This window comes from Dipodomys ordii, unplaced genomic scaffold (genome assembly GCF_000151885.1).
Source record: "Dipodomys ordii isolate 6190 unplaced genomic scaffold, Dord_2.0 Scaffold53, whole genome shotgun sequence".
In the NCBI taxonomy this organism is placed as follows: domain Eukaryota; kingdom Metazoa; phylum Chordata; class Mammalia; order Rodentia; family Heteromyidae; genus Dipodomys; species Dipodomys ordii.
In genome coordinates, this window is record NW_012267269.1 from 1,374,556 (window position 1) to 1,391,602 (window position 17,047).

Below are 17,047 nucleotides of genomic sequence, written 5' to 3' on the forward strand. Positions count from 1 at the left end.
GGAGGGAGAGAGAAAGAGAGAGAGAGAGAGAAGGAAGGAGGGAGAAAAAAAAAAACCTCCCAGGTTTGAACCATTAATGACATTGCCCCATTTGTTAGAAAATGGAAAGACTTGAAAAAAATTATATTAAGTGAAGTAAACCAGGCCCAAAGAAACATAGGTCCCATGGTTTCCCTTATTTGCAATAACTAGTATATGTCTGACACAAGCAGAAAAGGTCAGATGAGATGGTGTTGGGCGAAATGAACTCCAAGATAAGGACACAAGTGTTTTTTTCTTTATTGCTACTGTTTCTAACATATTTACAAGATGATTTCTTTGGTGTTTTGTATGTCACCCCCCACAGTAAAACCCCTGTTTTCACTGTATTTGATGCTGGTATAATTTGGGAGAGGAAGGGAAAAAACAAATTGTTTAAATAGGGATACAGGTGGACCCATTACAACAATGAGATGTACAAGATGCTATGTCAAAAAACGAACTTTACAACTTTGACAGGGGTTGTGTAGTCATGGAGATGGGAGGGCAGGGAGGGATGGTAGGGGAAAAACAAAGGAGGAGGCAACAATGCTTGATAAGAAATGTACTCATTACCTTGCTCATGTAATTGCAACCCCTCTGTATGGTATTTTCACAATAATAAACTTATTTAAAAATTAAAAAACCAATAGTCTTCTAGAAATTTTCTATGCTAAGTGCTTTTATATTTATAACTAATATACTACATAAACACATTTAGTGAGGACATTCATGTAGTTAACCAGGTATTGCAGCATAAGATCAAGATTATTATGCTCCATCCATCAGTAAGCTTAGGGATATACTAACAAATACAACTGACAATCGTTGAAAAAACTGGTTTAATCTGTAAATATAAACTGAAAATCTGGCACTTTAAGAAAAAAAACAGAAAAATGTCACTTTACTAACATTTCAGGACACATGAACACAAATGCCAAAATAACTTTCATGCTAGCATTAAAAAAGATTTTTATTTCATATCAATTCCACACTATTCCTAGCAACATTGTCAAAAATCCAAAAAAGCTAAATACATTTAAGCAACTTAGTCCATTCTTCAATGGCTGCCAACAATAATAGATGGTATTAACAAAACCCAAGATTATTAAAGCCTAAGTATCTGATAACAATAAATAGCAGACATCATAAGGCTACCTTAACATTATGTGAAAATATTAAAATAAATTATAAAGAGATTTACAAATATTCAAAGCTACCTGCAAGTCTTCTGGCTATTCCTATTCTTCATTAGCCAAAAGCATAGACGAATAATTCTGTGGCACTGTTCTGACATCAAATCCCTAGCAACGCTATTAGACATCAGCCAATTGGAATAATAATAATGTATCTTCCTAACACAAGAGTTGGCTGGGCTACTAAACATTATTTATTTTCCTCTTCTGAATATTGGCAGCCTATCCTTTATTGAAATTCTCCTCTCTTTCCCTTCTGTCACCCCCTGCTCTTGTAGAGGTTAGCATGTTAGTTTTTGCCCTATGCATAAAAATAAGGATAAAAGAATTCGAAATTATCCAGATCTACTTCACATAAAACTGATTTAAAAGATGTAACTTTAGAACTAAAGTGGTATGCCGCAAATGATTAGCTACATAAGCTCTGACATTAACAGCCATAAATTATCTATTATTTTAAAAAGAACTTGGTTTCATATATATATATATATGTATGTATATATATATATATATATATATAATGTTAACCTACTATAATGCCTTGAAGACATACTAGACAGTCTCTTGTTTTGGTAACTCTTCTTTAATTTGCAAACTGAAGAAAATAACAAAACATTTCAACAATCTTTATAATAGAAAAAATATTAAAATATAAAATAAATATTAAAACTGAGTTGCTTTGGTTAAAAAAAAGTGAAAAATAGCAATGAATAAATCTACCAATCAGGAGGTTCAGCAATCATTCAGTGAAGAATATTTTGTGATGTTTAGTCATTTTAAATCTGTATTTAATTTTTTAAGTGCTGGAATAACATTACTTCAAATTTTCCTCAGGGGAAAATGTAAGAAGTATTTGTAGCTCGATGTAATAGCAAAAATACAACTTAAAGACAAACAGAAATAAGCCCCAAATCACACTTCTGCCAAAAGGTTATTCTGTGACTACACAGACTATTGAATCTTCCTCAATCTCAGTCACCTTACCTATAAATAAAATAGAAACTACACTATTTATCTTCTTAAAAAAAAAAGGAGACACTTTCCACTAATCCAATGCAAAAACCCAGACTATAAAGTAAAAATTATGAAATATGCAACTAATAAAGTATTAATGAACCAACACATGATGATTTAAGCAATTATTTAAGATTTTTTAAAAAAATAGTATCTTCCTTCACACTTAATTAAAAAGTTATAATACTCCTTTCTCTTTCTTTTATTTTTCATAGTACTGAAGATGGATCTTGTCCTTGCCAGGCAAGGGTGCTACCACTTCAGCTATACTCTCAGCCCTAAAAGCTGTAATTTTCTTATATTAGCTTTGTAAAACAACCAAAATGTTAATATTTCAATAATATGCCAAGTGACTGAAAATTTGCATATGAACACTTAACCATATGAAATAATCAAATACAAATCTTGACCAAACGTAGAAGAATATCACTTCCTTCAGTATCTATTTTATCCAATTAGGATGCCAAATTATTTTCCAATATACAAGTTAATACTTAACTAAAGCAAAATGTTATTTCAAGTAGGATTAAAAGTAAAATCCAACATTTTACTGGCATAAAGGGTCAAACTTAATGCCTAACATTTACTAACTTTATCAGCCAACTCAAAGTCCAAAATCTTTACAGATTTTTCTGATTCTACCCAAAGCGTTTCATTTATCCCATTATTTTTTTTGGGGGGGGAGGGGGGAAGCATACTATCAAAAGTAAAAACATAAATTTTTAAACATTCATGATAAGTATTTTCAAAGTAAGTATTAAGACAAAATCTAAAGGGCTAGGGGTACAGCTCTGTGGTGAAGCTTTTACCTAGCATACACAAGGCCCCAGGCCTAGCATACACAAGGCCCCAGGTTCAATCTCACACCACTGCAGAAAAAGAAGAGAGGGGAGGAAAGAAGAAATGAAGCAAAGATAGGTCCCATGGTTTTCCTAATTTTCAATTACTAGTATATGTCTGAGACAAGCAGAAAAGGTCAGATAAGTTGATGTTAGGTGAAATGAACCCCAAGATAAGTATTCAAATGTTTTTTCTTTCTTGCGATTGTTTCTAACATATTTATAAGATGATTTCTTTGTTGCTTTGTATGTCCCTCCTCCATGGTATAACCTCTGCTTTCATTGTATTTGATGTTGGTATAATTTGTGGAGGGGAAGGGCAAAAACAAATCATTTAAATAGGGATACAGGTGGACCCACTGCAACAATGAGATTTACAAATTGTTATGTCGAAAAACGAACTTTACAACTTGGGGCAGGGGAGGGGAGGAAGATGGGAAGGGAAGGGGAAACAAAGGAGGAGGCAACAATGCTTGATAAGAAATGTACTCATTACCTTGCCCATGTAATTGTAACCCCTCTGTACGGTATTTTCACAATAGAAAAAAAATAAAAATAAACTAGATAGCTAATAATAAAAAAAGACTAGAAGAATGAGACAGACATTTAAGTTACTGTGATACACATATGTGTGTGTGTGTGTGTGTGTGTGTGTGTGTGTGTATGAGTCAATTGCAAAGAAATTACAGCTCAGAAAGCACTCTGTTAAAAATATAAGCAGAGGAAAGAGAAATGGAAAATCAAACTCCCAAACTGTTCGTTTCCCAGAATTTGTCAACAGTCTGCTTTCTCTCAACTTTTTTTCCCATGAGGTAATCATAATGTACTAGTTTCTTCTGAACAGAGGTTAAGTGATATTTAAAGGGCAACTTGCTTTTTCTTTTGTTTAATGAATAAACACTTTCACTTAAAAAAAAACACCTAAGAGTTGTTAACACTTCCTTTTCCAAACCAGAAAATAAAAGCACCAGCTTTGGAATTTAAAGAAGAGCTAAAAAAAAAAAAAAAAAAAAAAGATACTATGCTGCCATCTATCTACATAAAAAGGTATAAAGGAACTTCAGGCTAAAGCTTAGTACTTCTATGTTACAGAAGAATAGCAGGTCAAGGTCCACGGCATCATTTAACTGTATCATTACTCCCACATGAGAGATGCACAGAAACCATCAGTACTATCTCCAAAGACATGTGAGGATTTCTAGGTATCTTTATCCCAAGTAACAGAACTTGTAAAAAGGAATGGGTAAGATTTGACTATCTGGTCCAGCAAATGGATCCAAAATGAAGAACTGGAAATAGCTGTTTGTTATAGGAAAAACAAAAGGACACAAAGAATGCCAAAGGAAAAGAAAAAGACAAAAGAAAATAGAATACTGATGAAATAGGATTATTTGAAAAATAATGTACTATAAAACATTGCTTAAAATGCCAATGCTAAAAATGCTGACTTGTGTACTGAAATTCAAGGCAATTTCTTTATTAAGAGCATATCATTTTCAGCTGGGTGCTGGTGGCTCACACCTGTTATCCTAGCTACTCAGGAAGCTGAAATCTAAGTTAACTCAGTTCAAAGCTCTCCCAGGCAGGAAAGTCCACGTGATTGTTATCTCCGATCAACTACAATAAAGCCCCATACTGACACACACAAAAATTTTTTTTCATTTTCAAAAGACATGTTTCTAAGACTTAGCCTTATAATGTTTGCTATAAAATTAGTATTTTGTAACAGATTTAGCTTTAAAGCCAATTATACCAGTTACTACCACAAGACTTTTTTTCTTGCTCAGCAAAGACTTGTTTCATCTTTCATTTGGTTAATATCTACCTAACATCTAAATTCTGTCATGAGTCTAATAGTTTTCAACTCTTGGGGCCACAGAAGTTTTCCACTGCACAATTCCAAAGGACATGATTTACATAGATTATGACATGAGTTACATAGATTATGACTTGAGTGTTGCCTCCTGGCGTTGTGCAATTAAACAGCAATTATTAAAATCACTTGAAAAGAAAATTTTAAATACAGTGCTATCGCCATTGACACCTATAAGAGAATCATTTATATGAGACCAGCACTTTCATCAAGAACACTATGAAAAGCCAGAAAAAAATCAAATTAATTATTAAACAGCTATTGGAAGACATGTGAAAACAGCCAAGTTAGCCAGAATTTAAATGGCTGAGATCCTAGAGAGTAGAATCACCTTCAGGTGAGTCTTGCATTCTGCATTGCTTTTTTCCTTGGGTAAGAAAAACTGGAGGGGATGATTCACAGTAACACCTCAGTTTTTCTGCTAACAACTAACAAGGAAACACCATAGGAATAAAAGCAAACTAAAACCAGTCCATCACAAAAACTAACTCAGTAATCTTAAGCTTTTATAAATATTAACAAAAACAATGAATGTTATCTTCCAAAGAAATACTAATTAAAAACAAGGTTCTATTTTCTTGCATTAGAAAAACATGTTATCAAACCACTGACTGGATCAAGATGAGCATTCTCTTATACCTCACACAAAAATAAATGAATAAATAGTATAGTTAGAATACCAGAACTCTTAAAATTTGAGAAGAAGAAACATTTAAGGTGATTAAAAACAGGACTGAGGATGACAGTCAGTAACAGAGTACTTGCCTAGTGTATGCAAGGCACTGAGTTTAATCAGCAGCACCACAGACAATAATAATAATCACAATCATAAAGCCAAGGCATTCCCATAGCTTAAGAATTTTATCAGATAAAATATTTAAGAAGTTGTATAAAGTATCCAATAGGAAAAATGCAAGAAGACAACACCACAGCATAATATAAAATCACAGAATAACTGCTAATATGCAAAGATAAAAATAATCACAAAAGAAACAGTGAAAATACATTTTTTTATACTAAGGCCAATAACCGCCTTGACAAAAGCAAACAAACAAAAACATAATGGACAACCGATTTTAATACTGAAAGTAACTGCCATCCTATAATTCTGTATCAACCAATAAATTCTTCAAAATGAAGGACTAATAAAGATGGTTCAGGTGTATTAACACTGGGAACATTTGTTTCAGCAGACTTTATGTAAAAAAGCCAACAATAATCCCAAGAGAAGCTTAGAAATGTATGAAGGCATGAAGGTCCAGGAAAAGCACCAATATGTAGATAGGTTAAAATAAATACTGACCATATATAATGTATGCACTGTAACATAAAATGTATAGACAACAACGTCTTATCATGTGATTTAGTTCTACATCTATTTTAGTTCCCACAATACCAAAAATGATCACGATAGTGAGTATTCCAAGGCTCTTCCATTCCATAATATGGGCACTAGTAACAGACCTAGATTTCTTCAATTAAAAAAATCTTTTCCTTTCTGAGAAAACTATTCCAAAAAAACAGAGTGAAAGGAAATGTCACCATTAGAGATAAGTAGAATTTTAAGTAAAAGTTCCAAAATAGTCAAGAAAAAGGAAAACATAGAGAACAAAGAATAGGTGAGTCAAATAAAAAACAGGAAAATGACAGAATACTAGTTACACTAAATAAAAGTGGACTGAACATTTTAACTAAAAGACTGTGATTTGACTAGTTCTTTAAAACTGTAAAACCTAGGGTCAATAAGAAACACACAGGCATAAGAAAAAGATTGAAAGTAGAAAGACAGAAAAGATATACTGCAAAAGCACTAACTGGTAATAATGAGATTTTTTTTCTAAAAGAAAGAACCATTACCATAGATGTAGAAGTGGGTTCTTTTTGTCATCATTTTTTAAAAAGGGTTGGCCTACTGAGAAGATACAGCAATTCTGAATTTGTATATTCCTCGTGTTATAGCTTCAAACTGTCAAAGGTAAATCCATGACGTAAGTACAATTAACTTCTCTGAATTCAAGTGACTATTAAACATTCACTTTGCTGCAGATCTTGAGAATATTTTGGGTTATATACATTATAAAATACTTCCTCGGAGTTGTAACTCTGGTCCTAGTTAGTTTTACTGTATTCAAGTTTATCAAATAAAGTTGTCTTTGCATATATGGCCAACACTGTGGCAAAACTCTCCTCTACATTTACCTAACTTCGTAATTTTTATAAATAAATCCATTTGCTCAAAATTTATCATAGTTATGGTATTTTCACAATAAAAAATTTATCATAAGTAAGATGATGTGGACTGTTCTAACACAAGCTGAGTTTCCATGTCAATACTTCTAACAATGGTAAATAAGAGCATCCCATTATAGCAACAGGGCACCTTAAGCCTCAAGCCTGCTCCACACTACTACATATAAGTAACTGTTAGATCCCTACAGTCACAATTGTCTGCCTATAAGTAAGTAGCCATAAGTTACTACATTTTATGATCATAAAATGCAACCGCGATAAAAAATATTATGTTGGAAATGATCTGTACAACTTGGGGGGAGGATGGGGAGGGAGGGGAAGTGGGAGAAAAATGAAGGAGGGGAGTGACAAGTTCAGCAAGAAATGTACTCACTACCTTATGTAACTGTAACCCCTCTGTACATCACCTCGATAATAAAATCAAAATAATTTAATTAAAATAATTTAAATTTGCTTTGCTTTGACAATGAATTGCTCTAATGAATACCAAGTTTGAGTTTTCAAAACCCAACTTGAACTCACTTTTGATACATTTTTTTCCTACTACTTTAATGTCAACTTCTATTATGCTACTAATGCTTTTTCAACATTCAGTGGACATGTATGAAAGCACATATACTAGCAGGCTGTTATCTCATACCTGTAATCCTAGCTACTCAGGAGGCTGAGATCTTAGATTTGCACTTAGAAGCCAGCCAGGCAGGAAAGTCTGTGAGACTCTTTCTTCCAATGAAGGAAAAAGCTGGAAGTAACACTAGCCTTGGGTACAAAAGCTCAGGCACAGTGCTCAGGACCTGAGTTCAAGTTCCAGGACTGGTATACACACAAAAAAAATATCCCAAAATACCTATAATTGTTCACTCCATTAAAGAAAAGGGATTCTTGCTCCATCTAGCATTAATTTCTAAAGCTAATACCTATCATTTAAAGGAAGAAATCAATTTGTAATTTCAAATGTGTTAATCTTTTAAGTATTAAAATTGGTTATTTGAATTTCCTCCATCTGTCATCAGTTTCCTAGAAAACAAATGGTCAAAATATTCATGAAAATTAACAGGACTTAAGAAATGTACTCATTGCCTTACTCATGTAACTATAACCCTTCTGTATAGTATCTTTACAATAAAAAAGGGAAAAAAATAATAGGACAATCCTTAAAAGAAGATCTTTCTTTCTGAGAATTTTCACTAGAATCAAATGCAAGGTGAATTGAGCATCTATTATCTACCATACAATTGATGTTTATTTTCTTATATCATTTTTCCTTTTTATTATTTCATTATTATTCCATTTTTCAAAAGAAATAAAAAATCACAGAGGTTTAACACTCTGTACAAAAGTCAGACTTTTCTTATTACAACTTAGTTGTGTCTATTTATACAGTTCTTTCCATTACCAGGGATTGGGAAAGGTAATGTAAAGAACACAAAATTAATACATAAGGTTTTGTTGACTATCAAGTCTCTCTGTCACAAGTACTCAACTCTGCTGTAGCACAAAAGTAATTATAGACAAAATGTAAACAATCGGAAGCAGATGTTTTCCAGTGAAAATGTATTAGCACAACACTTAAACGTAACCAAGAGCACAATTTGTCAATTTCTGCACCACACTACACGTACTGCCTCTTAAAAACATTTAGTGCTTCATTAACAGGTCCAAATTTTCTTCTTACTTTAAGATTTTATCTTAATCCTATTGTACAATTGTATTTCCTCTTTCTTATGCTCAATAATAATCTGCTTACTTAAAGAATTCTTATATGTTCTAACTGTATGTCATTATCCAAAATTAATCAATAGATAGAATGAAACTATAAGCATGTGCTACTTTTGCAATGCAAAAATGTTAAATACCTATAATTTTTTCTTTTGAATATTTTGAAATTAGTACTTAAAATTGTTCATTGTTTAATAAACATAATCAAAATTAAATGCACTAATACATACAGCCAAACAGCAATACCAAATAGTATTTCAACTACTCAAAATTACTATGTATACTAAAATAATTCAACACATAGAAGTTGAAACTCTTATTTTTTCCCTTATTCCAAAATTCAACTGTATGTATCACCAGAATTTTTTTATTAAGATTTAAGCAGTAAAAAATACACTAAAAGGAAAGCATTATTTGCCCTCTCCATTAGTTCTGTTTTTTCTTCTCCCTTCTTACCCTGCATCTCACCTATATGCTTGTGTACTTTTTATCTTTATTTTTCAACCTCTCTCACATACATATACATTTCTCATTCTCCCTCACACATGCTTTCACACACATTCTGTTTCACACACAATTTTTTAATATAAACAGTAGCCACAGTTTATTTCTCACAGTTTTCTTGACAAATGAACATTGTACAAGTTTTAAAAATATAAATGAAGGCTCAAATCCCAACTCTACCACTAAATCTAATTAAATAAGTAATTCCTAGTTTAGTTTGTTTTTTTCATACAAGTGTGTCCATAGCACACACAAAGAATCAAAAAAATCTAGTTTCTGCTATCATTACCATCTCCACCATCTTATTTTAAGTAAGTCTGAACATCTACTGCACTTCCACGACAAAATGGGAAAAGCACTGCCTCAAAATCATCCAGCAAATTCATCTTATAAATGCTGAAAGTCAGAACAGAGGTTCAGTGACATAGGAATCAGGAGGCAAAGGCTGGAGGAGCTTGAGTTCAAAGTCAGCCTGGGCAATACATAGGGATTCCATCTCAAAAAAAAAAAAAGAAAGAAAGAAAGAAAAGAAAAAGAAAAAGTCAGAGGAGAAAGGAACTCCTTTTGTCAAAAATTTAATTGTCTTTTAAGAACCTTTACAACATTAAACTATGAAACAAGTATTTAGCATTTCCCTTTTCCTTCTCATCATTTTAAGTCTTTTGAAATCAAGACATGTACATTGAAAGATCTATTGTGTTATTTTGTAAAGAAAATCACTCAACTAAAAAATACTTATAATGAGATTTGTTTAAAAGGCAATGTCAACTAAGGCCTACTTTTTCAATTCCATTATCATTTAAAACTTACCAATCTGGGGTTTATTTTTACTGTTTTACTTTAGATCATTTGCACTTAGCCCAATAACCATATGCACTAGAAGCTTTAATATTAGTGGATAAAAAAGAGAGCTTACCAAATTACGCTTTTTTAGTGGAAGAAAGTAGTAATAGTGGCAGAAAGAAAACATCAGTGCGTAGCAAGTAAGAAGTTCAGTGTAGAAACACAACTGCAGAAAAAGCCAATGATTATCTTCACCAACACAATTGTTTATCCTGAAGGAAACAAACAAATAATAGTTCAAACTTTAATAACATGTTCATTTCAGGATCAGAAAAACTCAAAAACTCAAAGTTTCACATGTGCTTAATTTCATGGAAATATGCTAAAGCCAATCATATCTTAGAGCAAACTGTACCAAGATATAAACATACCACTCTAAATTTATAAAACACTCTTTACAACGCAAGACCATTTATATACTACCCCCCTGTAATTCACAGCAACCCCGTATAGCAGAGCAACCCAGTATGGAAGAACACCAGATGGTAGGTAGTTCTTTGTTGCACTGATTTGGAAACAGAAACAAAAGATTTAAGCCACCAGTGAGAGGAATAGAAGCAATAGAAGCCAAGAGAAGATGACGGAAGAGTCCTTTCTGATATTGCTTTTCCTGCGTAGTTCTAGTTATGGGGAATGATCTGAATGCCTTCAAGTAAAATAGCTTAAACTGGCCACTCTGACATAGCTGCTAAGCATCACATTTTCAAAACTATCCCTGATTGATGAAAATAAAATGTATTCAAACTTATGTACACATTGAGCTACATGCCATCAAAACAACAGTGAAGTGAAAACTTAGACAAAAGACTAATGCTATAATCCCACAATTTTCAAAACTAATTTCAACAGGGTATTTTAATGTACTAAAAGCCACTGTAGTCAAATCTGCGAAGAATTTTAAGATTACAACAGAAATAAAAACTATGGGGGGAAAAGATCTAACAGGTTCTATTCCTAACTTAATAGCTTTTAAAGTGTATCATTTAAATTACTTTTTAAGTCAAATACAAAACAGAGTGAAAAATCTTGTGAAAATATTTCTCCACATTAAGAACATGTCTTTTGTAAACAACAATATTCACTGTCTTGTTATTTGCCATCAGGACTTTTAAGAGAAATGAGCTCCTATGTGCCCTCAAAAAGGTTCTTCAACAGATGCTGCTTAAACGATATCCTTGTCTCACCCTTCTTGTTGCCAAAACACTTGGAAAAACCTACTGTGCTCACAGCAATTTGAACCAGGGTTCTTTAAAAAGGACTAAGGTATTCCACCTGCATATGAATTCTTTTTAAAACATTTAAATAATTTTGAAAGGATGATCAGAGAAAGAAATTAGAAAATCTTGAGGCAATCAGAATTTTCCTCCAAAATCTAGACAGTTAAAACAGTGCTGTTTCTGAAAAAAAGTTAAATATTCTCTTTGCTTTCTTTTTGGGGTTTTCTGAGCAAGGTCTTCTTCCTATGTAACTCAGTCTGCTTTGAACTCAAAATCCTCCTGCCTAAGCCTCCGACATGCTAGGATTACACCCATCTGGCTTTGCTTCCAATTGTACTGCACATTTCCCTTACTCAACAGTGCTCTACTAGGAAATTCAGTCATAAATTCAATTTCTCAATCTATTTGGGACCAGTGTATTCACTTCCAAACTTGCATTCTTTTCTGCATCTCTCTCTTTCTTATCAATTTTGAGAAGTTACCTAAAAACCTGAAAAGAATTAACCCTCTAAAGAGAGAAGTCATCCCAATATCATAATTTAAGCAATACTTTATTTTCTCACCAACAATCAAGTCTTTATCTCAAGTACATTACTGTCTACAAATATATTTTCTAGCTGATATTTTTTAAATCTTAAAACTATGGCATACTTTTACAAGGATATCAAATTCACCATGAAAACAAATTAAGATTTTTAGCTAATTCGATGTGCTACTATTAAAAGTGTTAAAAAGCACTTTGAGTTTTTCAGTGTGATTATCACTTATCTGAATATATGTTTCAAATGGCTTTGTTTAATCTATTACTTTGAGGTTTAAAGAATCACTTGAGAATCTTTTCAAAGTTAAGATATTTTTAACACTATATATCATACCATACACCATAGTATTTTATTAAGGAATTTAGGAAATTTAAAAATTTTGTATATAGTAACCAACTAAAGTTTGCTAATGACCTATGTCATCAAATGAAGTTATCAAAAATAAGAGAAACTCTAAATTGATCAACATCATTAGGCAAAATAATTTTTACTCTTCAAATTTAGATAAATGCAGTCAGGTCACTGGTAGCTCACACCTATAATCCTAGCTAATCAGGAGGCTGAGATCTGAGGATAGCAGTTCAAACCCAGCCCAGGTAGCAAAATCCATGAGACTCTTATCTCCAATTAAACACCAAAAAGCCAAAAGTGTAGTTGTGGCTCAAGTAGTAGAGTGCTGGCCTTGAGCACAATGCCCAAGCCCTGAGTTCAAACCTCAGGACCAAAAGAGAGAGAGATAGAAAAAGAGAGAAAGAAAAAGCCGGGGGGGGGGGAGGCCGGGGGGCAATTATAAAGGCTATTATATAGTTGATTTTGAATATATTGTATGCATTCATGTGTGTACCAACATAAACATTTATGTATGTAGTTATATTTATAAAGTGTTACAGTATACCAGTTTAAATATTTATACAAAATCAAATGCTAGGAAAACAGAATTAAATACAATATCTTATTCACAGATTTTTGTGACAGCTTTGAAATGAGACAATACAGAATTCTCACAGCATTTGTTTTTGAAGTTCTATTTTTCAGCATATTTTCTTTAAGTATTACAAGAGAGCCCCCTATTGACCAAAATGTTGGCAATTCAGCAGCAGAAACAGCTAATTATCACCACTTAATACTTCCAACAGGAAGGAAATATGAACAGCTGCACCCAATATAAAATATTTTAGAAGGTTTAAGGGGGAAGATGGGTGTTTTCAGGATGTCTGAAATGTATTCTTCTTTAACTGAACAAGAAAAAGGGAATGCAAACAATGGGATATACATAGTCTGTACATCAGTACTTCCTACACATCAGATACTGTACCGAATGTTTTTACACACATTGCCTCATTTAATATAAACACCCTAAACCTTTTGTATATTTGGTGCATGATATTTTTTAGTTTTCTATTCAAACATCTCCTTGTAATAAAAGATGATCTCTGGCAATATTACTGAGAAAGTTCATACCACCATATAAATAAAGGTATACTATTCAGAATTTCTTAAATAAGGTAACTTTAATATAAACTTTTTTTAACTTGAAGTTCTAAGATTTTTATTGTTGTTTGCTTGCTTATCTGTATGGTCTTTTGAGACAAAGTCTTGTTGTATATCTGGCCTTGAACTCATGAATCTGTGCCTCAGCCTCCCAAGTGCAGAGATTACAGGCATACGCCTCTAAGCCTGAAAATTTCTCCTAATATTTCCTGCCAAATTTTCCTCTTTGTTTTCTTAAAAATAGATCTGTTTCTTACCATGGACAGTGATGATCCATTCTCCTCACACAGTGGCCACAGCGGCTGCAGTGATGGGAACGCTTTGGTCTCATCAAGTTACACTTGTTACATAACTCCCAGAACTCCCTTTCTAGAAATGAACATGAAAATCCACTTGATAATGGCAAGTGAGCAATGCTGAAATTCAGCAACACTAGATCAAGATTTTATAGAATATATTTCTAAGAGATTTTTTTTCTTCTGATTCTCCAGTGTAAATATCTTAGCCATAAATGTTGCTGTTCTATGTTATGTCTACAAGTATACTACAAATAAAAGAAAATAATATATGTGTGTTTCAGACATGTTACTAGAATATAAGTAAAATCTAGTGACAAAAATCCAAGGTATTACACAAAACCAAAATTTTATCTAGACAAGCTTATAGGAATTTTATGATCTGAAAACATTTAGGAAATAATGCTAAGTCCTATTTCAATTAATACATTAAAATAAATTCCTGTAAACTCAATAGGAAAATAGAAATGGAACACACACACACACACACACACACACACACACACACACCTTTCCCTAAATCATTTCATTTTTTTTAATATAAGTGTTCATATGAACATGTTGGGGTCAGATGGGTTTAGAAGGTGTAAGAATGGTTTCACAAGTGAAGAAAATTTGCCAAAGTACTAAATAGTTCTTTTAGTCTGGCTGGTTTTTCCTTCTGATTTTGTTTTTTTCTTTTGTTTGTTTTGCTTCCTTTGGAACAGAGCTCTCTGTAAACCAAGCTGATCTTGAACTCATCATCCTCTTGCCTTAACCTCTTAAGTGCTAGCATTACAGGTATAGGCCATCATGCTCAGCAACAGAGAGGTTCTCTATACAGCTGTCTCCTGGCACCCAAGTAGCAATTCCCTCTGGTCTAAAGTAAAAGAGTATGCAGTGGCAAAAAACATGAAGTTTGTGTTAGGAAAAAGTATTTGGTCTTCATTATAAATTGTTCTAATCATATCTGTAAAACTTATGGAAGTTGTCTTCCAAGACAATAGCTTTAATATATAAAATCTTACATTTATGGAAATGAACTTTTATAAAATTCTTTAGTTTTTCTAGCATTCAATGTTCACACTAAAGCCCATTTGAAGTATGGGCATGACCCATTTAAAGTATGGGCATGGTAAAATACCCTATTTCTCATATTCAAAGTGAGTATTAGTACATGCAGTGTGACCCTAACACACCGCAAGCAGTAGGTAAATACCTGCTGAAGCAGGGAAGGGGAGGGGGAAATCTGGAGAGGGGAAGGGGAAGGGGAAGGAAGGAATCTAAAAAAGAAGGTAATAGCAATTGTCTAAAGATTCCTTATTTGAATTGCATCATTTTAGTTTAAAGCCTGGGAATTCTATGCAGTAAGGTTCCAGGAAAAGTCTCTGAAGAAACCAATTAAGTACAAAACTTGTATCAAATAATTTGTTTCATCAATATTAAATGGTTATATTTGCAATATCATCTTAAAAGACAATGTTTCATTTTTTACTTACACTCATTATTTTACTGAAAATACAATGGGTGAGACCAAGACTAAAGCTTAAGTACAACTAAACTAATCTGATTTGGAAACATTCCACATGGAATATACTATATGATCACAAGCATACCATTCTTTTCTCCACTAACTCAATGCTCCCAAACATCCCAATGCTACAACTTGGAATTCACACACTGCAAGGAATATAGACAGGCAGAAGACTCCACTATAAGACAATTTTCACCAATAGTCAATACAAAAAATCATGCTTATAATTTGTCCTTTAAAATATGGCAGTTTCACTGTAGTATTTTCTAAGAAATCAATGTAAAATAGTCTAAAGAATAAATGCTTTAGTTCATATCTAAAATGTTGTATCTTCAGAAAATAAAGTATTTGGGTATGGTAAGGGAAAGCCTAGAATTCCATAGTCTAGACCACAGGCTGGCAAACCAGAGCGTCTGCAAGCAAGGCTAATCCACCACCTGTTTTCATATGACCCATAAACTAAGAAATGATTTTACAACTTTAATGACTGAAAATTAGTAATTTCTGACATGTAAGTGTCATATTCCAGTGTTCATGTTGTTTTATTTGTTATATGGCAATTCACATTGTCTATGGCTGCTTTTGTGCAAAGCTGAGTTGTGACAAAGACCATATGTACGTAAAGTTGGAAATATTACTTACTACCAGGCCTTTACAATAAGAGTAATTTTGCTGATCTATGGTCTGAATCATAAATCTCTTTTTTTAGCTAGCTGGATGAAAACATCAGAAAGAATGTTATTGTACCATTTGTAAGGAAATAGAAAGACTTGGAAAACAATTAAGTAAGCCATATCCAGAGAAACATAGGTTGTAAGGTTTCCTTTATTTATGTGCCTATAAATCTACAAGTAAACACACTGGGTGATATGCAAGGGGTTACACATGAACTAACTGAAGTGTTACAGACTATGGAAAGTGCAGTTAGTGTAATTCTTTAAAAAGACCAAGTCAAAGCCCCAGAAAATAAGTACCAGGAAAGGGTACTTGCAAGAGGGGTATGTGGGGACAATGGGAGAAAGGTAGAAGAATGAAGGGGGAAGGGAGGAGAATGAAGGCAAGATTTCATTATACATACACACACACACACACACACACACACACACAGAGTACTGAGAGATATAAGGGAAGGAATGGGTTAAAGGGAGTGAAGATGTCGAAATGATGACACAGATCAAGATGCACTATATACATAAACTGCTTTGTTAAAAGGCAAGAAAAAATTCAATACACAGCTTAAAATTAAGTAAAGGAAAGGGTGGGTTGGGAGGGATAGTTAGGAATGTTGAAGGGGGGCACTGATCAAGATGCACTGTATTCATACACTGCTTTGGAGAACGGCAACTCCTCTGTACAAATACTGCATGATAATAAAAATATTCAAAAATATATCTGGAAGAAAGGCTTTAGCTAAACTGAAGACAATACAGATGTATATAAAATGAAAGGAAGGACCAATAAACAGTTTCACATACATGTTTTTAAAAGCATACACAATACCTCCTACATGTTCAGAAAAGAAAAAAAATCACTATTGTAAAAATCTAGAAATGGGAAGTTGAGCCTTGGCTCAAGTGGTAAAGAGCTAGCCCTGAGTTGAAGAGCTGAGGGGCAGCGGCCAGGCCCAGAGTTCAAGCCCCACAACTGACAAAAAAAAAAAAATCTAGAAATGTTCACTGTCTGTGGTGGCTCATGTCTGTTATTATAACTATATCAGAGGCTGATAAGAGCA

At 33.1% G+C, this 17,047-nt stretch overlaps 1 protein-coding gene across 6 annotated transcripts in view; it reads right to left on the reverse strand.

The window, feature by feature from the left end:
• Positions 1-17,047, reverse strand: part of Zdhhc21 (zinc finger, DHHC-type containing 21) — a 121,384-nt gene that overhangs the window by 82,721 nt on the left and 21,616 nt on the right. For all 6 annotated transcript variants that reach the window (XR_001175230.1, XR_001175231.1, XR_001175232.1 and 3 more), the window contains exons 5-6: positions 13,764-13,875; positions 10,330-10,468 (exon numbers count right to left, since the gene is read on the reverse strand). Coding sequence is in view for 3 of the 6 variants with exons in the window: in XM_013020806.1 (XP_012876260.1) it covers positions 10,330-10,468; positions 13,764-13,875 (251 nt within the window). In the remaining 3 variants the exon portion in view is untranslated. The remainder of the gene's footprint in view (positions 1-10,329; positions 10,469-13,763; positions 13,876-17,047) is intronic.